Below are 24867 nucleotides of genomic sequence, written 5' to 3' on the forward strand. Positions count from 1 at the left end.
AGCGGCTGGGGGCATTGCTTAAGGCACAGGGAGGGTCCTGTGCTTTCTGCTTCTCCTATCTCCTGTTTCAATCTTCAGGGAGATGGTTGTGACACCGCTACCCTCTGCCAGCCCGCGACATTCAGATAACCCTCCCTACCAGCATTGCCCTGGTTCCCCGAGCAGCAGCTTGTGGTGTTGAACATAATGGAGATCTTTGTCCTAGAGGCTGATGCATGCGTGTGTGTGTGTGTGTGTGTGTGTGTGTGTGTGTGTGTGTGTACACAGCACCAGCCAGCCACCTGGAGATGTAGTTACAGGGACAGGTCACCTTGGGGAGTATGGTTCATCTATCCGGACTGCCTGGCAGCACCAGGGCATCGACCTGGGCACCCCCTTTCCCCCTAACTCCCTGCTTTCAGGCAGCCTTTTCCAAGCCCATCCCTAGCCCAGGGTACAGCCCACAGAGCCCTTCAGTCATGCCCCACATTATCTCCCACTCTCCACCCCACTCCCAACAAGCCCCCTTTCTGGTTTTTTTTTTTTTTTTTTTTTGGTTTTTTCGAGACAGGCTTTCTCTGTGTAGCCTTGGTCATCCTGGACTCACTTTGTAGACCAGGCTGGCCTCGAACTCACAGCGATCCGCCTGCCTCTGCCTCCCGAGTGCTGGGATTAAAGGCGTGCGCCACCACGCCCGGCTACAAGCCCCCTTTCAACCTGCCTTTGAATGGCTGTCCTCACTGCAGAGGGGACTAGGTTATCATGCGGGACTTGGACAGCTTGGCAGCCCGGCCTGGCCCCTTTTCTCCTCCAGCCTTACCGCCACCCTGCTACCCACAGCCTAGGAGCCCTGGCTGGATTTTCTGAAGGAGGCTTCGCCTTCTCGTCTGCGGGTTTTCCTTAGGAGCTGCCCAATGCCAGGTATAGCTCCCTTCAGCTGACATGCAGCCTGATTCAGGCTTGCTCCAAATGTCTCTCCCCAGCATTAGTCCAGCTCAGGGGCTCCTTCCTGGTTTGGTACAGGATCTCCTGGTTCAGACTCTGTTCTCAGGCCATCTGGCCATTTCACGGCCTATGACCCAAACACCTGGAGTCTTGTTTTGGTTGCTGTGGGTGGCTTCTGGAAGAGAGAGGCAGACTGCCTTCCTCCAGGGTCCCTGAATACGTCTGCAACCTCCACAGAACTGCCCAGGGAGGGCGGTCACACTCAGAGCCCCCAAAAAGAGAGAGCTAAACCCCATCTCTCACGTCAGGGGCAAGTTGCTTATTGGCAGTGCCTATATTGTGGGTGCTGAATGGGCAGGTGATGGTGTGTATGTCAATCTGTGGCAGATGGAAACTGTTGGGCTATTAGGAAAACACACACTCCCCTAAGGACTCAACGGTGTTCCAAGTAAGGCTCTTTCAGGCTCACAACGCCACCTGCTGGTTGGGAGGAGGAGAGCTGAGACCTCATCCTTGTCTCTCTTCTGATTGCCTTAGGGAAGGCTGGACAGCCTGGATGGACCACGACTTTGCATCTACTCCTCCAGAGATGCAGCCGCACAGGGCTCCAGGCCACAGAACTTCCTTCTCTCGCAGCCACATGCTGGGGCGCCATACCCATCAAAAGCTCAGTGGAGATGTGTCCCCCCTCATCCCTGTCATCAAGAAGACTGTCCATTTGGATGCCTTCCCCAAAAGCAGTGTCTTACAGAATTCCAAACAACCAAGCATTAGGTCCAGGGCCTGGAGTATGTCCCAACAGGGCACTGCCATGGGATCCTTGAGTCCCATGCCTCCCAACAGCTTTATGCCCAGAAAACTCAGCTCTATTTCCTTAATGATTCACCAGAACGTTCAAACACAGCCCCTAGAGGCCTCGATTTCTCACTGGGAAGAGGTACCAAATTTGGGTAACAAGGCTCTCACCCAGAGGGAAGGGACACTGTCCACTTCAAGTGCACCACTCATGGCTCAAGTGCCAGAGGTCGGGGCCTCCTCTGAAGACCAAAAGAACACAGACCTGACCAAATCCAGCAGGACATCCCTAGGGGATAAACCCCTGGCATATTCATTTCTGTCTTTACCTTTCCCAGTTCAGGCCACCCAGAGTTCACCAGGCCTTCCAGGGACAGGCCCTGTGGGTCAAGTCTATACCAGAACTTCTCCAGGAAGAAGCAAGTCTAGGCCCAGGGGTATTCCCAGGCCCCGAGCATACCTCCAAAGGACCACGCCCGCTGCAAGTTTGTCTGCTGTGGGCACAAAACTAGATATAGCCAGAAATTTAGGCACGGTAGCCATCAACAGGCCTGAGTTAGCCATCAGCATCCCCACACCAAACCCATGCAGACTGGTCAAAGGCACAGAGCTTCCCGTTCTGGATGCCAAGATGCGCATGGCCATTGACTTACGCTTAACATCCAAGTCAGGAAAAGCCACAGACTCGGTCATAGCAGGCCCACCCAAATTAGGCAGAGCCATGAATTTAACCAGAGCGGGGACAACCAAGCCAGGCCAAGGCATGAATTTGGTAACTGCAGACTCAGACAAGCTGGAAAATGTCATGTTTATGACCATGGAGGCTTCAAGCATGGCTTTGGCAATGTCAGATGAGACCAATCTGGACATAACCAGCTTGGACACAGTCACAGCTTTGGCTGGAGCCAATATAGGCAAGCTGGACACAACTACAGATTCTCCTGCACTGCACACAACCAGACTGGGTACAGCCGAGGATTCAGTTGTGCCAGGCTGCCCAGACCCAGCCACTGATGAGACCAAGCCAGATGTTGTCAATAACCTGACCATCCCAGACACTGCTACTTACCCTCTAATGCCAAGCAGAAGCACAGACCCAGCCCAGGACCATGCCACTGTGGATGCTATCACAGACAGCGCCATGGAACCCGCCTCACTGGACCTGTCCAGAGAACCCAAAGGTAACTGCAAGAACTTGGTTTGGGGGAGGTACTGCTGCTGGGGGAGGTACTGATGTTGGGGGCCGGGAGGATGCACCAGTCTCAACAGGTTGTGAAAGTGGGGACTCGAAGGACAGAACTGAGTGGGTGGCAGAAGAGGGACAGGAGCTGAGGAGCTGAAGACAAGGAGAATTGCTGGCCTATTAGAAGCTGGGCTGAAGCAGCGTGCTGGTGGCACACGCCTTTAATCCCAGCACTTGGGAGGCAGAGGCAGGCGGATCTCTGTGAGTTCAAGGCCAGCCTGGTCGACAAAGTGAGTCCAGGACAGTCAAGACTACACAGAGAAACCCTGTCTAGGAAAAAAAAAAAAGGTTCGACTGAGGGGAGCCATCAGGAGGAAGGTTCATGGCCCCAAACATGGCTTTTGACCATAATGTATGTTTGTTTCTTAGTTCTCTGAAAAGTCAGGATAACTGAAAGATTAATAGGCGAGTCCAGCTTTAAGGAAAGTCTATCTGAGTTCGAGGCCAGCCTGGTCCATAGAGCCAGTTCCAGGGTGGCTGGGGCTACACAGAGAGAACCTGTCTCGATCTCAGCACTCCTTCCCCAAGTCTAATGAAGAAAAACATACACAAGCTCTTCAGTAAGCTGTGGTTTATCTAACAGTGGTTGACATCCCAGGGCTTCTGTGGGGGTGGGGGGGGGGAGATAATGACCTTGCTGAGACATAAGTCAAATCATGAATAGCTTTGTAGGAGATCTGCTACTTAGAAGGCACATTAGTGACTGGGAGGTAAAGACAGGAGGAGAAGGAGTTCAAGACCAGTCTTACCTGGAAGTCTTTCTTGGCTCCAATCCCCCCCCATGTGTTTGTGTGTGTGTGTGTGTGTGTGATAAGTCCTGCACAGATCTATAAACAGGTCTGCACAAGGGCTAGACATTCTATGGATGCCTCAAGAGAGATTGTAGCATACCTAAAGTCACAGCAGAGTTAGGTGGTGGCAGTACATTGATTGGAAACCAGACCTGGGCACTCTACTTTGAGCAATCTCATTCTTAACATTTCAAAATCTCAGATTCTGGGTCAGGAAAAAGGCTTGGAAAGTATCTAGTCCAGAGCTTGAGCTGCGTCCTCGGCTTGTCAGAGCCTCTCTCATCCACCCTGCACACAGCCTCGTCTTCACGCTTTGCTGTGTGACCTCTGCCCCCTATCTCCAGCTCAGCTTCCTGTCCTGACAGAGAGAGCCACATGTGCTGGACCTCTCCACCTGGACATCTCCAGGACATGCCCAGAGGCAGAGGCAGGGAGTCCTATTCTTCTAGAATCAGCTGCTGACCTCTGCTGACCTCTCCTATCTCCCTCTCTCATCTGCAGGCACCACTGGTGGTTGGGTCACCAGGTAACCAGTCTTCCTCATTTCCCCTACATCCCATTCATTCTATTCCCAATCTAGTTTATGTACCTCCTCTGTACTTGACCATGTGGCTATCACTTTTTTTTTTTTTTTTTAATTTTTTAGATGCCTCTATGAAGCCCTGGCTGTTCTGGAACTATAACTATGTAGACTAGGCTGGCCTCGAACTCACAGAGATAAGAGATCTACCTGCCTCTGCCTCCCAAGTGCTGAGATTGAAGGGCGTGTGCTACCACACCCCGCAGCTGTCACCACTTTGTAGCCTGCTTCTTCCCTCCTCCAGGAAGCTGCCACAGGGATGTAGCTATTTGGCGGCAGATGTTTCTAAAGCCACACTATTCCCACTGCTCAGGCCGCCTCTTCACCCTCTTAGGTGGGGCCGCCTTGTCCGGCATCTTTCTTTCCTCAACCTAGGCCCACGGTCTGAGTGATCACCTGCACAGTGCTCTGGCGCCTCCGGGCTTCCCTGGCTAAGACGCCCTTCTCTGGAAAAGGTCCTTTTATTCCTTTTCTCCGGTCCGATTTGCCTTTCCATATTAGCCCTCACCTGCTCCAAATCTTACATTATCTCCACAGTGCCTGCTTTGTACTCCATAGCACCTGTGTGAACTAGCTTTCTGTTTCTCTGTTAGACCCAAAACCACTGAGGTCAAGATGCTTTCAGGGTTGATCAGCTAGCCATCGTCGATGCATCAAAGACTTTGAGGGTGGGTGAAGGAGGCTCAGTAAAGTTCCTGAGTAGTTCAAGGTTATAGGGTTCAACACCCAGGCTGGGAGCTGGGCCTGGAACCCAGTTCTCTGATTCGGAGCTCTGTCAGCAACCGCGCCTGGGCAGAACCACGGTGAGCCAGCGCAATATCCCCATCACCGCGTGACTCACGCACGCGCACGGTCGCCGGCAGCTGCCCCCGGGTGTCCTGCGCCCTGGACCCGGTAAGAGGCTGGGGACAGGATGTAGGGAGAAAGACAGGGACTGCGATGCAGGCACCTTTCCCGGCCGGGCATCCAGAGCTCCGGTACCCGCTCCCGCGTGCAGGCGCGGGAGCTGCGGGAAGGGGAGGGCCCCTCGGCAGAGCCGGCAAGCGCGCGGGTCACGTGGTGCCGGTGGCAGCGGCGGCATCGGTGCGCGCAGGCAAGGGCGGCGCGGCGACGAGCGAGCGGAGGCGAGGTCCCGGGTGGGCGCGGGGCGCAGGGGCGGCGCGGCCGGGTGGCGGGTAGGCAGACGCCGCCGAGGGGCGAGGCCCGGCTGCAGGGGCCGGTTGGCCCAGGGGGAGCCCGCGCCCGGCTCAGCCTTGCAGCCCTGAGCCCTGAGCATCTCCCGGAGGACCCGAGACAAAGGAGGATTCATGTCCAAAGGTAGGGCTGTCGCTTGGGCGCCTGGCACCAGACTGGAGGAGGCTGCGGCCCCAAGCGCTACCAAAGGGAGGGTTTGCTGTGCCAAGGACCCCACGTGCAGTGACATATGCATGGACACACGCACGCCCAGTGGCACACACTTGGAAGCATAGTCTCAGGCAAAGGCACACACAGGAGCTTGGGGCAGTATGGAGACCCAGATGTCTAGAGAAAGGCTCCGCTGGAGCACACCAGGATACGCACACACATGCACAGCGTGTACTCAAAGCTCGGGTACCAGACCACCTACAGCCAGTAAGAGACCTGTGCGCTGACACATCAGTCAGTCCCCTTCCCCCACACAGAGACCAAGTGCAGAGACTGGCACCAGCTGGTGGTCTCCAAGGGAACTCATTGGCTTCCTGACTAGCACGGGGGAAGGAGGTGTCCCAGGGCCCTTTGCTTCTTTTAATGGAGAAAGATTTGCCCCACCCCCCGCTTTTTTTTTTTTAAGCTGCCCAGGGCTGGAGCCCAGATAAACTGGAATTGGCTCTGAATGGGGGTGGGGTCTTAGAAGCTGCTGATTACTAGGGCCTGGGTAAGACCCCTCAACTTGAGAGGGAAGAGAGATACTAGTATTAAGCTAAGGAGGCAGGCACTATTCTAGAAAGGTCCCCTTCCCTCATTGCCACCTTTCCAACAGAGGGGTGGGGTCTCTGGACCAGACAAAGCCAAAGACATTCATTTTCCTGTAGGAGAACACATTACCTCCTTAGGGATGGAGTGTGTTGTGTGCTGTGGGGCCAGAGCTGAGTCAAGTGGACTGTTTCTTCCCGGAGCACTGATGTGGCAGGTGGTACCTAGCAGGGGGTGCTGCAGACAGATGCAGCTTTCTCTGGACGCTGGGAGCTTAGGAGGGGCCCCCTAAGGACGATCTAGCTGCTTTCTGCTGTGAACACTGTTATGAGCTTCCCCCCTTACGCTTGGGAAGCCCCCTCCAATCTCAGATCAGGGGGCAGAGGTTGTCTTTATAGGCGTGCTTACCTTAACTGTGGCTCACACAACAGCTATTTGTTGGTGAGGGATGGGGTCCAGGTGCTCTGGACAGTTAGCATCTGAGGACGGAGAACGGTGTCTGCAGTGACACCTGCCTCGTGGGGCCTTCATTCATCCACCATCCATCCATTCATTGTTGAAGGTCTGGGATGTGCTAGGCGCACTGGACACAGAGAACAGGAGGGAATGACTCTTTCCTCAAAGTGGGCTAGAAACATGCACATATTCAGTGACAGGTCATTTACATTCATGGTTTTGAATGACTTTCCCAGTAAACCCGGAAAGACAGGTGCATTCCCCTCTCTTCTGAGGGGGCAAAAATCCCTGAGGCTTATAGGAGACACCTTGCTAGGCTTCATGCCTGTGTCAGCTACCCATCCAAGGATGGCCTGGTGGGACCTGCAGGGGGAACGGGAGGAGCAGATGACCCAGCCACAGAGGCCAACTCCAGAGCACCTTTGCTCTGTACCCTGGAGGTCTTGGTGTACTGGTTAGGTACTTCACAGACAAGTGCTGGGGGGTTGGGGTGGGGGGGGGGGGGGGGCGGGGGCGGGGAGTGACCTTGTCTTGGATACAACTGTATCCTTGGCATTTAATGTAGTGCTTGGTTTAGCTAGGCTTTATTCAACAGCATATGGAGCCGCCTGGAATGAAAGGCTAGAACCTACAGGGGACTGAGGCAGCACAGGAGGGAAAGCCACACCAAATGGGAAGGCTTTTGGTGAGGAGTTGCTACTTAGTTGGGGTTTTGAGTGGGGACAAGGTGTTGCAGCAAAGCTTGTGACACAATGACCAGCAGCACACCTGTCATACTTGTAGCTGATCAGTGGCTATTGTTAGCCTGTGACTGGCACGTAATTGGCATGTGGTCAGAAGGAGGCTGACTTGTAGGTGTTCTGTACCTTGCTCATAATAGATGCTAACACTGCTCCCTGGAAGAATGAAAGTGAGAGCTACTCATGCCCCGGGCTTGCGTCAGGCTGGCCATAGAGCTGTGAAGTTGTTTGGGCATCTGGTCAGCCCCCTCTTTCAATCAGGGTCAGACAGTCAGACAGCTAGGTAGGCCACATGCTTTATAAGTATACTTACAACCTCCACGCATGCCAAGTAGCCTTGCCGCCTCCCCGGTGGCTTATGTCACAACACGGGCTGTGGGTACCAAATGTGCCTAGCAGGCACACAAGACACCACAAGGGCCAGGCTGTGAGAACAGCAGGGAGGGGGAATGTGGCACTGGCTCCTGAGGCAGATGTGCTAAAGGGGGCATGAGGCGTGTGCGGAGTGAAAGGGCTGGCTCAGGCTGTTCAGAGTCAGCTGTCACAGGGCTGAGCCAATCATGCTACCTACTGGAGCCACCTGGCTGGCAACAGCTTCCTGGGAAGCGAGAGGGAGCAGAGCCAGGCTCTGGGGAGGTGCTAAGGCTTTGTCAGATTTAGCTGTGCCTGAGGGGCACAGAGGGAAGAAGAGTTTCCCATCAGGAAAGAACATCTTGCCAGTAGCAAGGGAAGGGACAGGTGGTGGGGTACAGGAGCAGACTCCTGCCTGGGCTTGGCAGTTGTGGGGCGGGGAGAGAAGTTCCCACTTCCTCTGGCCCATCTGCTGCTCCAGCAGCCCTCCTCACAAGGCTGAGGCGCAGGACGGTAATCACCAACCTTAGGGTTCTAAAATGGCAAAGCTTCCCTATAGCTCGGAGGCCAAGAATATACTTGTGAAATTAGCAACCAAGGGGCACCTCCCCCTCATAAATACATTCATGTGCCCAGCTTCAAACCTCACCCTCCCTTCAGAAAACGGAACTTGGAAAGGGCAAGGTCTTGCCCTGTTGGACAGCAGCCTGCCTCATCTTTCCTGTGTGAACCCAATCATGGTCTGCCAAGGGGACCTTTAACCTTCTCCTCTGGGGAGGGCCATTTCCTCTGCCTCCCCTTCTGTGGTTACTAGTATGAAAGTGTCATGGTAAGTAGGCAGCCTCTTTGTTCGGGTCTCCTTCCTTCCCTTCTGCCTCTGCAGACTCAAAACTCTATGTGGGAGGGTGTGGGGGTGTGGGGGAAATCCTCCTGTGTACACTGGCCATGCAACTCATGGCTCAGAGGGGAGGCTGAGGCTAAAGATGGAGTAATGCTTACTCTGCAAAGAAGGCTAGCTTCTCAAAGCTTGATCCTCAAAGACCAAGTAACCCAGGCCATTGACAGTCAGTGGACTGTAGACCTAGGTCCCTAAAGGCTCTTTGTTCCATACTTGACAAGGCAAGAAGCAGGTATGACTAACAGACATGTCATAGAACAGTGGTTTTTGTTTTTTGTTTTTTTTTTGGAGGGGTGGGATTGTCCTCCAGGAAACATTTAGTACTGTGTAGAGATGCTTTTGTGGTCACCATCTGGGAGTCTCCTTTAGGAAGCTAGTAGAGACTATGGCTGCTACTAACCATCCTGCAGACACGGAAGTTGGTCCTGCTACAATAGCTACTCGGGTATCACTCATGCTAAGGTAATGGAGACCTTGGATTGCATATATACATGTAGTACTCTTGAGCAGTGATGTGTTTGAAAGTGTCCAGCAACCAGAGAGCCTGGTTGGGGCTGGAGAGATGGCTCAAGGTTAAGAATGCTTGGTGCTCTTATAGAGGACCTGGGTTTAGTTCCCAGCACCTGCTTGGCGGCTCACACTGGTCTGTCAATCCAATCCAGGGCAATCTGGTGCTCTCTTCTAGCCTCTGTGTGCACTGAATACACATGGGCACACACTTGCATCCAGGCAAACTCTAATGCACATAGATGAAAATAAATAAATCCAGCTGGGCAGTGGTGGCGCATGCCTTTAATCCCAGCACTCGGGAGGCAGAGGCAAGTGGATCGCAGTGAGTTCGAGACCAGCCTGGTCTACAAAGAGAGTCCAGGACAGTCAAGGCTACACAGAGAAACCCTGTCTCAAAAAAACAAAAACAAAAAACAAAACAACAAAAAAGAAAGAAAGAAGATAAATCTTTTAAATCCTTACATAAAAAACAAACTGGAGAACCTGGTACTATACAGATTTTGCAACTGACCTAAACTGTGTTCCTGGGCAAGTCCTTTCCTCCTCAGGCCATCGGTGTTTTCTTCACCTATAGTATGGGACCTAGACCGGATGACATTATAATCTCTTCCAGTCCCAACTCCGTGACTCTGTATCGAGACACTATTGTGTCTTCCATGAAACCCTTGCTCTCCTGCCACTCACCCTGCCTCTCTCTCCCTCTGTGGCTTTTCAGGGCTCCCAGAGGCCAGGACGGACGCAGCTATGTCAGAGCTGGTACCTGAGCCCAGGCCCAAGCCGGCGGTGCCCATGAAGCCGGTCAGCATCAACTCCAACCTGCTGGGCTACATCGGCATTGACACCATTATCGAGCAGATGCGCAAGAAGACCATGAAGACTGGCTTCGACTTCAACATCATGGTCGTGGGTATGGAAAGCCGTGGGCTCACTGAAGGCCTAGTGGTGGGCAGCGCCAGCGATCCCGTTCCTTTCCCCAGAATGGCCTGGCCTTCTCTAGTGTGAGCTCTTTCTAGGAGGGGAGAGTTCATTATGCTGCTCGCGAGGGGCTGATCCCTTCCTCGGAACCCCTCCTCAAGGATGGGAGCTTTGCGTGGGTGGCCAGCCTGGCTTCCCCACCAGCTGAGTGTAGACAGGCCCATGGGGCACGCGCTTACATTCAGGTTTGCGGAATGGGACTGTCAGCCCTTTCCCACCTCCAAGAGCCACGAGAGGACCAGGCGAAAAGACGGTCTTATTCTTCTTGTTTTGCAGAACATTAAAGCTTCAAAATTTCCCAGGGTCTTGGTCATTGAGTAGTGTAGCATCAGTGAGTGACAGGAAGGGACACTTGCCTAATCTGAGTTGTTCTGTGAAAGCTGGGAGTGAGGCAGCCCCCTCTCCCCCATCCCCCCACAGTCCTATCAACAATCCCTGTCCCTCTAACCTTGTAAAGGTCCTCTAGGTCGGCCAGCTTCTGCCCATCCCCCCACCATGACCCTAGGCTGAGCAAGGTGGGGGTGGGGTGGGGGGGTGGGGGGGAGTCAGAGGTGTGGGGGTTCACCTGGAATTGCCACAGCTACCTGATTCAGTGTGACTGCAGCAGGGTAAGAACCGTGGCCAGGGTAGAAAGCATCCAAATGCTGTGCTACAGAGCTACCAGATGAGCTGGCTGTGTGCTCTGTGACACACAACACACGTGCTCAACTTTCTCCTATCAAAGTCTCAGCTCAAGAACCAGAGGTAGAAGGAGTGGATCTTTACAGCTGGGCTGTGGGACATCGAGGTCTCCTCGCCAGGTCACTGTCCGCTGGCTCCCCAGTGGCTTTCCCAACACGCACAACCCACTGAGCCATCCATTCTAATCCCATAGCCCTCTTTTAACCTGGGGATAAATGTAGCCATCTAGCCTGGCTGGGAACGGCTCCGACTCAAGTCTCACCATTTCCCATCTCTGCTCATGCACACAGACGGCTCTTGACTTGCCATGCTCCTTCCTGTGGAGCCTTTTTAACATGACGATCTAAGTGGCTTTTGCCAACTCCTTGGGTGGGATGGGAAAATGGCAGCTACTGACCATTCCTAGTCTCTGCCAGTTTCCTCCCTCCTTAGCCATCTGTAAAGAGAGCATGAGGACAACACCTCAGTTGGTGTCTAGAACCCTAGGCTCCTTCCTCTCAGCCTGGTCTCCTCACCCCGCCCCCCACCCCTGCCCCAATGTGCTGCACAAATGCTTCAGACCAGCCCTTCTTGGATTTTGCCACCCAGTTAATTCCTCTCAAAGCCCAGTTAAGCCACAGATTCTGAGTTGTGGGTCTGGGGTGGAACATCTTCTGCAAGCATCCAGGGAAATGGCAGTGTTGGTCACCAGCTACGAGGCATTCTGGGTAATCCTTGTGCGTGACAAGTGCTGCGTGGTTCTTGAGGGCATTTTCATGTGGAGGCTCTCTTGGGAAGCACTCTGTTGGATAGCTACACGAATAACACGGGTGGAACAGAGCCATCATGGAGGGAGGTGCTGTGGTCCTGTCGGCTCAGCTTCCCCTCCTCCCCTGGTGCCTTTCCTGCTGTCTTCCCCCATTAGGCCATTAGGCCTTCTGGGAGCCTGAGTGAAAACTACTAGGGGTGGTTGGAACCTGCCACACAAGCATGAAGAGCTGAGTTTAAACCTGCAGCATCACCGTAAAAAGCTAGGATAGCCGGCCACATCTGCGCCTGTAGCCCTGGTGCAGTGGGGGGCAGAGGTGGGAAGCTCACTGGGCCTTGCCGGCCGCCAGCCTAACTTCAGGCTCAGTCAGAGATCTCATCTCAAAGGAATAAGGTGGTGAGTGGTAAAGCAGGACACTCAGTGTCCTTTTCTGGCTGCTGCAAGTACATGTGCATACATGAGCATACAATGCACATACTCCACCACTGCCTATATATACATGCACACATGCACAGATGACTATAACATGCATACATACCATATTCATACACACAAGCCACACACATATATATGCATGCACACACATGTACACATGAGCATATATCATATATACTGCATACATATACACACATACACACATCACACACACCACATACATACATACATACGTAGGCACACACACATACACATACATTAGCATATAACACACATACATACAGCACATAATCCATACCTCACATGTACACACATACACACATGACACATACCACTCACACACATGCACACACATACAACATGAGCATATAATACACACACACACACACACACACACACACACACACACACACACAATAAATGTAGAGGCATGTGAGCCCTGGTCTTGCATTTATCAGCTCTGTTGTCTCACACGTTACTTTAGAAGAGATCTCTGGAGTCGTTTCAGTGAGAGAGCACTCTGCTCTGAGATGCGCAGGGATGACATAAAGAGGGATTTTAGTGGGTAGGGATTTAGTTCTGTGTTAGCAAGCCTGAGTGTCAAGCGCAATGCCCTGGTTTTCAGTGCCCAGCACTAGGGCTAACGAGATCAGTTGTACTCACAGATGTGGGGATGCTCAGGGACTACGAGGCAGGATCTGAAGTAAAGTAATTCTGTCCTTACTTTTAGTGCTATTAAAGACAGAAAAGCTAAGTTGAGAAAAACATGAGCCAAACCAGAAAACTACATCACACACACACACACACGCACACACAAATGCACAAGTTGTGCCTTCTCCTATGGTCCTGGGGTCCACGAAGGGACATAGACTCTAGCTGCCATTTCCCGAGGCCCATCTCCATTAAGCATGTCCACTCCTACCTGAGGCTCACCTAAGGGTGTTCAAATGAGGCTCGGCCTGGACTGCAGCTCCAGATCCTGTAAGCTCACAGGAGGGCTCTGCAGCTGAGAAGGTAGATGTGGGGCCTGTCTCCCTTTCTCCGCCCCCCCCCCTTCCCTTGCTGCAGGCCAAAGTGGACTGGGCAAGTCAACGCTGGTCAACACACTGTTCAAGTCCCAAGTGAGCCGAAAGGCCTCCAGCTGGAGCCGGGAGGAGAAGATCCCTAAGACAGTGGAGATCAAAGCGATTGGACACGGTGAGCACTAGGCGGATTCTCTGTAGACATCATTCCGAGGCAGAGAGAAAGGGATGGGGTTTATTGGGGGAATAAGATGTGAAAGGTAACTACAGAGTGGAATTAAGCCCCAAATTTGTTGGAGCAAACTCCTTATTCTGCTAGGCCTAGATAGTGAGGTGGGAGGGGAGAGAGTGTATGCCTGGGGGCGGGTGTGGAACTGAAAGAGGTGGGTCTTGAACTAGGTGATAAAGACAGAAGTAGGAACAGGAAGTAGGGCATGCTCCTCTAGGTGTGGGAGGGGTCTGTAACCTTAACTTTGCTAATAGCTGCTTCTAAGATGTAAGGGTGTTCCTGGCCAGTAGGCTGCAGGGCCCCTGGGGTCAGCTGGGGACAGCTGTAGCTGTCTCTGATGGTCTTTTTTTTTTTTAAATAGATTTATTTATTTATTACATATACAGTGCTCTGCCTGCATGTACACCCGCAGGCCAGAAAAGGGCATCAGATCACATTATAGATGGTTATGAGCTACCATGTGGTTGCTGGGGAATTGAACTCAAGACCTCAGGAGGAGCAGTCAGTGCCTTTAACCTCTGAGCCATCTCTCCAGCCCTCTGATGCTCTTTCTGTTCTCTCTAGTGATAGAGGAAGGTGGGGTCAAAATGAAGCTGACGGTCATCGACACGCCAGGCTTTGGAGACCAGATCAATAATGAAAACTGGTATGTGTCTGTTTCTGAGTTTTCTCCCCTAAATATTCTGCTAGGAAGACGTGGTGCAGATTCAGTCCCGTTGAGAAGAAGTACCTGCATCCTCTCTTGGTGTGAGGCTGGGTCCCCTGGGGGACCTTGCTAACCCTGCTAACCTTGCTATCCGTCCACCGAAACCCGTCCATGGGGAAGGCTGAGGGAGAAAGGAGGAGGGGATGTGAGGCGACTGTGACCTGGCTGTGCCTAAGGCGCGCCCTTGAGCCGTGGCCTTTGCATGTAGGCCTTGTACTGTCCTCTCCCTCCCCTCAGCTGGGAGCCCATTGAGAAGTACATCAGCGAGCAGTACGAGAAGTTCCTGAAGGAAGAGGTGAACATCGCCAGGAAGAAGCGCATCCCAGACACTCGCGTCCACTGCTGCCTCTACTTCATCTCCCCGACAGGACACTCGTATGTACCAGGCCTGCCTCCTAATACTACTGGGTCTGGCTCCAATATGTGGCACATGTGCCGAGGATTGGAGAATCCATACTTGGACTGGAAGGTCATGGCCCTGTGACCTTAGGGTTCCTCAGACGTTCTATAAGAGAGTAGAGCCAACCATCACTGCCCGCCATACTGTTTACTGGTGTCCCAGCATGGCCCAAGTGTACCAGCAGGGGGAACTTAAGCAGAGGGAACATCATTTGTTCAAGAGATCCTTGCTTTGGACAAGGCTTGGAGTCTGGGGGTGGCAAGAATTGGGGCCACTGGATTGGGGCTGGTATTTAGGCAAGATATGGGACTTGGCTGGAGGAATCTAGACGGCCACCCCTGTGGGAGGAGCCAGACATCTAGAGATGAAGGCTGTGCGGCGAAGGTAATTTTCTAAGTAGCAGATGGGGGCTGGAGAGTTGGCTCAGTGGTTAAGAGCACTGTCTGCTCTTCCAAAGGTCCCGGGTTCAATTCCCAGCACCCACGTGGCAGCTCACACCTGTCTGTAACTCCAAGATCTGACACCCTCACACCAATGCACATAAATTTAAAAATTAAATAAAAATATAATAAGTAGCAGATGGCCCATGGGAGGCGGTGTGGGGGAGGAGCAGAGGTCAGAGGTCTCATTGGTGTTTCCAGCCACCTTCCTGCAGGGCAGTGTGTATCTGACCCCTCTACTGGGTCAGATGTGTTTGAGAGGATGACACAGCAAGGTAAATCCTGAGGTTTGAAGGAGCCAGGGGCACCCAGCCAATATTGGGCAATAGCGGTTGTAAAGTAGTGACCCTGGGTCAGACCTAGCTGGGATCTCGACAGAATGTGGGGTTTGTTTGTTTGTTTGTTTTTAAGAATGAGCACTGGGAAGTGAACCCAGGGCCTCACACATGCTAGGTAAGCACTCTACTACTGAGCTGTACTCCAGCCCTCTTTTTCCTTTTTAATAAAAGATTTATTTATTATATATGTAATACTCTGCCTGCATGTATGCCTGCACTCCAGAAGAAGACACCAGATCCCACTATAGATGGTTTTGAGCCACCATGTGGTTGCTGGGAATTAAACTCAGGATCTCTAGAAGAGCAGCCAGTGCTCTTAACCACTGAGCCATCTCTCCAGCCCACTTTTTTTCTTTTTAAATATTTATTTATTTATGGTTTTTCAAGACAGGGTTTCTCTGTGTAGCTCTGGCTGTTCTGGAACTAGCTCTGTAGATAAGGCTGGCCTTGAACTCAGATCCACCTGCCTCTGCCTCCCAAGTGCTGGTGTGCGCTATCATGCCTGGCCCTCTTTTTACTTTTTTCCCCCCAAGACAAGGTCTCTCTGTGTAGCCTTGCCTGGCCTGGACTCACTTTGTAGAACAGGTTGACCTCGAACTCTCAGCAATCCACTGGCCCTGCCTCCCGCCAGGTGCTGAGATTAAAGGCGTGCACCATTACACTTGGCCCTCTTTTTACTTTTTAAGACAGGGTCTCACTTAGTTGTCCAAAATTGCCTTGGACTTACTCTGTAGCCCAGGCTGGCCTTGAATTTGAGATCTTCCTGCCTTAGCTAAAATGATAGTTTTAGCTCTTCCTATACCTCGAGTCACAGTGAGCAGCAACCATCAGGCAGTCTGACTTCAGTGGTTCCCCAGATTGACAACTAGAGTCAGACTGGAGCTCTAGAGCTTGGCTCTACAAGATAAAATGCGGGGGCCGACACTAGGCCATTGAGAAGAGTTCAGTTGTAATGACCATCCATGTATGTCCCCCTAAGAAAGAAATTCTTAGCCCAGAAAAGGTGTCATAGGATGACCTGAGGGGGTTTAAGGAGAGGCATGCTTTGTGTGGAAACCGAGGACCACGAGAGAAAGCATGGCTGTGGGGGTTGAGGACAAAGTTGGGGACACACAACAGGCGCTGAAGTGGCGGACATGTGCAAGAGAGGAGGCTGCTGCTGCAAGGCCTCAGCCAAGTTCCTGGGCCAGTCCCTTCCCAAGGGCGGTGTGGAGGGGCGGCCCTGGCTGAGTTGGGAAGGCGCAGTGGCTCTGACGTTCCTGCCTTCTCTGGGCCTCAGCTTACGACCTCTTGATCTTGAATTCATGAAACACCTCAGCAAAGTGGTGAACATCGTTCCCGTCATCGCCAAGGCTGACACCATGACTCTGGAGGAGAAGTCCGAATTCAAGCAGAGGGTGAGCAGGCCTCTCTGTCCTTTTCCTGTCTCTGCTGCTGCCGTCTTCCCCTCCTCTGGGTCCAAGTCTACCTGCCATATCTATCTTCCACTTCCTCTCTGCTCCAGTTCTCTGCCCCAACTCCCTCCCACTTCACCATCCAGGTAGGCAAGAGCTAAAAGTTCCTGGCACTAAAGGTGAGCCATGTTTTTCTAGGCTGCCTTTCCCTCACCCTCCACACTTGGTCTGCAAAAGCTCCCAGATACACTTGACGCCGTGAATGGCTCCACCGTTAGACTACTTGAAAGAGCACGCTAATCAGAAACCAACCCACACTAGCGCCCGTTGGATGAAAAGAAAAAGAAACCAAAAAGAACACTGGAGGGGCCCTGGAGGAAGACACTTAAGCTGGTCCCTAGAGAGGGCTAACAGAGAGCCCAGGAGGCTTCATCTCCTTTCCTTGCAAGGGCAGGTAGAGCATAAAGGTTGTGAGCACTGCGTGGGGTATCTGGACTCAGCTCTGCGGCTTGTCTGAAATCCCAGGGCCCAAGCCTGGCCTCACCGACTCCTCCTCTTCCCTCTCAGGCTGGGCTGTGCCTTTTCTTGGTGTCTTCCTGCTGCTCCGGGCGGGCCTGGAGTCTGGAGAGTTAAGGTGATCAATGCTTTCCTACCTTGCCTCTCTAGGTTCGCAAAGAGCTCGAAGTCAACGGCATCGAATTCTACCCTCAGAAGGAGTTTGATGAGGATTTGGAGGACAAGACAGAGAACGACAAAATCCGGGTAGGTGCATGGGGCCCTCTTCCTCATACTGACATCCCCTCAGCGCCTCCGGCATGTGCCTTCCGGCCCTCTCTCCTGTTTTTCTCTTACTATATCCTCTTGTCACTTGACCTAACCCAGGCCACTGGAAGTGGGGATGTCAGTGACCCTCACTAGAACTGTGAACCCACAGAGGGGCTTCCTGTACCCAGGAATCTAGTTCCTTCCGTCACCTCCCTTTCCTTCCCAGGACCTGGCAAAACCAGTGTCTGCTGATGGGGCATTGAGCTTGTGCCTAGAGGAATCTATACTCTAGTCAAAGTTTGCCTCAGTTTCTCCCTCTGTCAAATACAGAGGCTGGACTAGGTGAGTGGCTTATAGGCTTTCTCTCTCCCTAGAAGAACTGTTTTAAAACAAACATGAGCCAATGAGATGGCTCAGTGGATAAAAGCACTTGCTGCCAAGCTAATGGCCCCATGAATTGGGTCGCCAGGATCCACGTTGCAGAGGAAAGAATTAACTCCCAAAAGTTGTTCTCTGAGCTCTATAGAGATCACATGTGTACACACACACACACACACACACACACACACACACACACACAAATTTAAACAAGGTGGATCTCTGTGAGTTCAAGGACAGCCTGGTTTACAAAGCGAGTCCAGGACAGCCAATGCTACACAGAGAAACCCTGTCTCAAAAAACCAATAGGAAAAAAAATTTTTTAAAACAAACACAAAAGCTTAGAGAGGGACTGCTTTGGCTGGCTGTCATGGCTGCCAGAACCTGATGAGGTCCCTCTGTGGCTCTGGCCACGCTGGGCTTGGAGACCATCACCTTTATGGTGTCTGAGGTCTGGCTCTCAATTTAAAATCTCTACAGCTCTGTAATTGCGCATCAGAAACCAGGACCCATTGATCAACGTTGACAAATCTCTCATGGCTTAGGTTTTGAGACCCCTCTAGACTCTTCTGGAAAGATTAATAATCCAGCAGAAGCCAGTTGAAAAAGGCAACTGAATTAAGATCATTAGTTAAAAAAAATTTTTTTTTTAATGTTAGTTTACTTATTTGTGTGCGGCGGGTGGTGAGGGAGTGGGGGTTGGTACACGCCTGTGGCCTGTGTGGAGATCACAGGACACCTTTCAGGAGTTAATTTTCTCCTTTTACCAAGTGGGCCCCATGGATCTAACTCAGGTCATCAACCGTGGTGGCAAGCCTCTTTATCCTCTGAGCCATCTCATCAGCCTCAGAAAATCATCTTTAAAAGTGATGTCTACAGGGCTGGAGAGATGGCTCAGAGGTTAAGAGCACTGTCTGCTGTTCCAGAGGTCCTGAGTTCAATTCCCAGCAACCACATGGTGGCTCACAACCATCTGTAATGTGATCGGGTGCCCCCTTCTGGCCTGCAGGCATACAGGTAGTCAAGAGCACTACATGTGATAATAAAATGTTTAAAAAACAAAGTGATGTCTACAAATCTTAGATGTCTTTAAAGGTAAAATATCTTTAAAATATGCATTATACTTACTAGCCTTTATGTTTTTGTGGTGCTAGGGATTGCATCATCATGCTGTTGAGCACACACAAACACACACACATACATACACACACATACACACACACACACACACACACACACACAAATACTTTGTGCAGAGCTGAGGATCAACTCAGGCCTTGGGTCTGCTAGGCAAACACTGCATCCCTGACCTGTACCCTCAGCCCAAAGTCCATTCTTATTGCCCAAGCCATTCACTCCTGTCATCTGCACACTTGACTTAGTCTTCAGAGAAGAACAGCTCTACATGCATGCGTCCTCAGTTTACACACTGCAGTCATGTGCTGTACGTAGAGGTTTTGGCCAATGAAGGGCCACACACAACAGTGTTTCCCTGCAATCTTATCACCTGGTGACGTCACTGCCTTATTAGTATGCATCATCCTATGCTGACTTCATGGCCCAGCTGCCCATGACCTTTTCTCAGAACTTACTCCTGCCATTGAGCAACACATGACCCATTTATCCAATGACAATAACAAACACACCGGTGGGTACATCCAGGTGCTTGCCCTGAGAGAGAGGAGAGCGGCCACGGAGACATGAGAGTTCAATACCTGGGCATCTGCCAGTAGGTTCCATGGGAGCCGCATAACACATCTCGGAGTCTGGCTGGCGCCTGGGTGGGTGCTGCCTGGGAGCTGTCCTAGCTAGCTCCCAGAGAGGTTCCGAATCAAATGAAAATATGTGCCCAAGCACAGTGAAACTGTACACAGTGTTCTCTAGTTGAAGCAAAGCCAGCGCACTGAGGCTAAGCAGCCAGATGACAGTGTAGTTGGGGTTGGGCCCAGGCCTTGAGTCTCAGCTCAGTCTTTTCAAGGGGCAGAGCCTTGTCCTTGCTACCCATAGCATCACTGGATGAGCAATGGAATGAGATGCCAAAGGCTGTCCTGCCCTTGGACACTCAGTTTGGGGAAGAGGACTGAGCATGTGCGTCTGGTTTGTGTCCCCCCCCTCACCCCCATCTAGCAGGAGAGCATGCCCTTCGCTGTGGTGGGGAGCGACAAGGAGTACCAAGTGAACGGCAAGAGGGTCCTCGGGAGAAAAACACCCTGGGGGATCATCGAAGGTAACTCAGTGCATCATCCGGAAGAAGTGGCCATCCAGAGAGCAGCTAGTAAATACTAGGAAGTCAGCGGGCAATGGTGGCACATGCCTGTAATCCCAGCACTCTAGAGGGACAGGCAAAAGCAGGTGGATCTCTGTGAGTTCGAGGCCAGGCTGGTCTACAAAGTGAGTCCAGGACAGCCAAGGCTACACAGAGAAACTCTATCTGGAAAAAACAAAAACAAAAGCAAAACCCAATAATAAATATCAGGAGGTCAAAGTGTTAATATCTTAGGATATCGATGCCAGCAGACTGCTGCCCATAAGGAGCTTACAACCCAAGATGCCAGTCACAGGCAGGAAGCAATGACACCATTTAGCATATGATCAGGGGGCAGTGAGTTGGCCTGTCAAACGAGTTAAGAACCCAGGGAAACTACTGAGGGAGGGAGAAACCAGAGAGAGGCTTTTATGTGTGACCTGACAAGGTGCCAAAGGGCAGTTCAAATGTCGCCTTAGTGATTTATTACGAATGGACGTGACCTTGGGTAGGATAGGATGATTCTCAAAGTTTTCAAGAAGTTACTTCCAGGGCCTCACTGGGGGCTGGGGAGGTAGATCAGCGATGGAGCGCTTGCTTAGTGCATCCAAGGCCCTGGGTTTGATCCCCGGTACAACACACACAAGACCAAAGCAAGAAAACACACCGCCCTTTACTCACTGTGGTAAGCCTGTAACTGTGTGCAGGGCAGGCCTTCCTGTCTCAGACAAGTCAAATGCTTTGCTTTGCAAAGGTCACACAGTCCCCACCCACCATCAGCAAGAAGCCCTGGAGATAAACCCCTGAGCTGTTCATGTGCTAGTGAAACTTGAACTTCCAAAGCTCCTCAGTTCAAATCCGTCTATAATGAGATCTGGTGCCCTCTTCTGGCATGCAGGCAGAACACTGTATACTTAATAAATAAATATTTGTAAAAATTTAGATATTTTGATTCCCAAACCAAGATTTACTCTACTGTCTGGAATTGTTTAAATTGTCGATTTTTTTTTTTTTTTTTTTTTTTTTTTTTTTTTTTTTGTGGACCTGGTAATAGAACCCAGGACCTTAACTGTGAAAAACAGTAAGTGTTCAGCTACTGAACTAAGTCATTACCCAGGGCTTTTTTTTTCTTTTTTCTTTTTTGGTTTTTCCAGATAGTGCTTCTCTGTGTAGCCCTGGCTGTCCTGGAACTCACTCTGTAGACCAGGCTGGCCTTAAACTCAGAGATCCGCCTGCCTCTGCCTCCGGAGTGCTGGGATTAAAGGTGTGCGCCACCACTGCCCAGCCCCAGTGATTTTTTTTTTTTTTTTTTTTTTTTTTTTTGAGACAGGCTTTATACTGTGGCTCCATGGCTGGCCTTGAACATACGATCCTTCTGCTTCTAACTCCCAAATCCTGGGATTACAGTGGGGCCATCACCATCACCACACCCTGTGCCCAGGGATTTTTATCTCATTATTCCTGGTGTGTGGTTTGCAGACAATGTCACTCCACCTCTAGTAGCTGGATTTATAGTATGGAACGTAACCGTTGGGAGCTGGCCCAGTTACTAGGTCCTATGCGTTTTACCTTCTTTCAATCTTTATCCCGTCTTCAGACTAGAAACTAGAATAGGCCTTCACAAGTTTCTCAAACTCCCACATTAATTTTTTGTAAAACATGGGACCAAACCAGTACATATGAAGATTAACTTAGCCGGGCACGGTGGCACACACCTGCCATCCCAGCACTCTGGGAGACAGAGGCAGGTGAAGCTCTGTGAGTTCAAGGTCAGCCTGGTCTACTAAATGAGTCCAGGACAGCCAAAGGTACACAGGGAAACCCTGTCTTGAAAAACAAAACAAAACAACAATAACAAAACAACAAAACTCTACAATATCTAGATTACTATTGTGTCCATTACATCTGATTTGAAAGTATTTTTTCAGTTAAAAAAAAAAAAAAGGAAAAGAACCAGGACACTAGTGAGCAAACCTCAGGCAGGGCCACAGAAGAACCCGCCTCCTGCTCTCTTTAAAGCAGCTTACCTTCCGGGCTGTGCACTAGTGAAATAGCTGCCTGTTCTCTGTTTTGTCTGTAGTGGAAAACCTCAACCACTGTGAGTTTGCCCTGCTCCGAGACTTCGTCATCAGGTATGATGCTCTCCCCTCCACGGAGGGCAGGCTGACTTACTTGGGATCAAGGGCTACCTGCTCAGACTCACTTCCTGAGTTCGCTTGTCTCTGACAGAGCTTTCCGCCTGTTTCAAAGAAGGAGGGGTTGAAGCAATGTCACCTCTCTTCAGGAGTGGGTCCCAGGCATTGGGTCCAGTCTACCAAAGAGATGTGTTAGCCTCAGACATGGGTCACTTCCTCTTCTTACCACCCTTAACCGTATCCCCTTCTCTTTTTACTCCATGTCCTTCAGGACTCACCTCCAGGACCTCAAAGAAGTGACACACAACATCCACTATGAGACTTACAGGGCCAAGAGGCTGAATGACAATGGAGGCCTCCCTCCGGTGAGCGTGGACACAGAGGAAAGGCACGACAGTAACCCCTGATGACCCGTTCTCTGTGCTAGCAACCATCCATAGCCCACTTCTCCACACACACACATCCCAGACACCACCTCCAACCACCTTTTCCTTTCAGCTCTGTCCCCCACAGGCCTGTCCGATATCTGTGGAGCATTTTGTCTACAGTGTGTGTGTGTGTGTGTGTGTGCATGTGTGTTTGTGTGTCTGTGTGTGTGCGCGCACGCATGTGTAATGGAGAGTGCCTGAGTGTGTGTGTGTGCTCAGGGGTGAGGTATTTTCATTGTCCTCTGGAAAGTCCTTTGTAAGTCTGCTTTCGCCATGACTCTCCATTCTGTCTCCTTTTTTTCTTGTGCTCCAGAACAAGAGGCTGAGCGCCTCACTCAAGAGGTCTGGGGAAGGTTTTATTTTAAAATGCTGGGAGCAGGTGAGCCACGGGCAACTCTTTCTTATTTCTGACCCACTCACAAGCTGGGCCTTCACTGACAGGTGGCGGAGCTAGCCTGTGGTGGCGGGTGGCAGTTCAGAACAGCCCTCACTCTAAGCTGAGGTGATCTGGAGTAAGGCTAGGACGTCCCGGGGGACCGAAAACAACAGTCAGGGAGGGCAGAGAAGAATGTTGAGGAGGTGTCGGCAGGATTAGTGTCTGGAGACGGAGCCCCACCCTTGGTGTCTATGTTGAGGTCACTATGGAACAGCAGATCACCGCCGCTGCAACCACCGCTCTCTGTGCCTGTCTTGCCCATATTTCCAGGCTGGTTGGCTGGTTGGTTGCTTCCGTTTCCCAAATTTTCTTCCCCCTCCCCCAGCCTCCTTTCTTCATATGTTCATACATTCTCCCCGTTTCCTGCCTGCCTCTGACCTTTCACCTCCCTTTAGAGTAATCTATGTTAGCCTCGTGTCTATATTTAAACTCACGCCCAGCCTACTTCCTAAATTGGCTTTCTACTGCCCTAAAATAAAATCACAACTAGGGGCTGAAGGGATGGCTCTGTGTTTAAGGGCGCCTTTTGCTCTTGCAGAGGACCTAGGTGCGGTTCCCAGCACCTACCTGGCAGCTCACAGCTATCTGTGACGCCCCCTTTTAGCCTCCATGAACCCGGCGTACACACACATATGTATAAGATAAAAAGAAATAAACCTTAAAACACTAAGATCACGAGTAAAAGCATGGGGTAGTACACACTGTGACTGCAAGAGAGAGAAGAGTTAGAAGGACGGGAAATTTGGTTCCTGCAGCTGAGCACTGAAATTTGCCCTGAACTTGGGAGCAGCGTAGGCTAACAGGGACGTGGTGACCTGGGCTGCTCCCAGTGTTCTGTTCAAGGAAGCACATACATTGGTCAAGTGAGGCAACTTTTGCATGGAGGACATTACATTCTTGAACTAATTCTGAAATATTAGAAACAATATACGGAATTTCTTAAGGGGCTAGACTCCTGAGACAAATTCTAGGACACGGTTCCCTTTTCTAGTAGCCTTCTTTCTGTGTTGAGCTAGGTTCTCTGTGGCTTTGTCTCTTATAGAGCTGACACTCTGTTCTCATTTGTCTGTCTTTCTCTGCTTCTCCTCTCCCCGCATTCTCCCATACCCCGATCCTGTAGCTGTCCCGGGAGTGCCCACAACTGCACACGTAGCCTTCCCTTGCCTTTCTCAGGCGCCGTATATTTATTAATGCACATTTTTACTACTCCTTGCACATACAAGTTATTCTGTTTCCTGTGGTTTCAAAGGCTTCTTTAAGACAGTTTAGCCTTAGGAAAGGGAAGACACCAAGTGATTTTGTTTACAATTCATCTATCCACTACCCCATCTTTCAGGCCAGCCTGAGTGTTTGACTGGTTCTCCCTGAAGCTAGCACTTCCGACCCCAGTCCTGTATCACTCGGGTGCTAGGAAAATCAAAAAAAGTGGAAGACATGCCATGGGTCAGTGGACCAAGTAACAGAGGAGGGAATGGTCAGATCATGTGACCCCAATCCTATGGTCTTCGGCTCATCCCTCATCCCCCCCCCCCCCTTTCCCATAAAGTTACTATAGTGGGCACCTGGCAGGCTAGGATGGCAGTAGTGTTGCTATATTGCTCGCTGACTACTCCAGTGAGCCATCGTCATGTATGGCGACATGGATTGGGCACCTGAGGCCAGCAGCGGGTAAGGATGGTGAGCACCAGAGAGGCTAAGTAGGAAAATGGTGCCTGTCTCCCCTAAGCTGTTTTATGTGTCTGCTGCCAGCTGCTGGTCTCCACACCCTCAACCATTCTCCACTCCCCCTGCAGGGAGAAGGCCTCCTGGGCACTGTCCTTCCACCTGTGCCAGCCACCCCCTGTCCCACTGCTGACTGAAGGCCATTTCAAGCGCTGCTTCTCCCTCATTCC

General features: G+C 51.4%; 1 protein-coding gene across 3 annotated transcripts; it reads left to right on the forward strand.

Moving 5' to 3' along the window:
* Positions 1 to 1466: 1466 nt before the first annotated feature.
* On the forward strand, positions 1467 to 24867 carry Septin3 (septin 3). Of its 3 annotated transcripts, none has more exons than XM_051160066.1 (11): positions 1467 to 2900; positions 9936 to 10127; positions 13128 to 13256; positions 13875 to 13956; positions 14254 to 14391; positions 16474 to 16591; positions 17255 to 17350; positions 19859 to 19958; positions 22057 to 22108; positions 22383 to 22476; positions 24769 to 24867. In XM_051160066.1, the coding sequence occupies exons 1-11, from the start codon at positions 1481 to 1483 to the stop codon at positions 24832 to 24834; spliced, it is 2487 nt and encodes an 828-aa protein (XP_051016023.1). In that variant the 5' UTR covers positions 1467 to 1480; the 3' UTR covers positions 24835 to 24867. The 3 variants fall into 3 exon arrangements, with proteins under 3 accessions (XP_051016023.1, XP_051016025.1, XP_051016026.1); XM_051160068.1 differs by lacking the exon at positions 1467 to 2900 and adding an exon at positions 5491 to 5650; XM_051160069.1 differs by lacking the exon at positions 1467 to 2900 and adding an exon at positions 5491 to 5650 and having other exon boundaries at positions 19862 to 19958.

The sequence above is a fragment of the Acomys russatus genome, chromosome 17 (assembly GCF_903995435.1).
Source record: "Acomys russatus chromosome 17, mAcoRus1.1, whole genome shotgun sequence".
In the NCBI taxonomy this organism is placed as follows: Eukaryota; Metazoa; Chordata; class Mammalia; order Rodentia; family Muridae; genus Acomys; species Acomys russatus.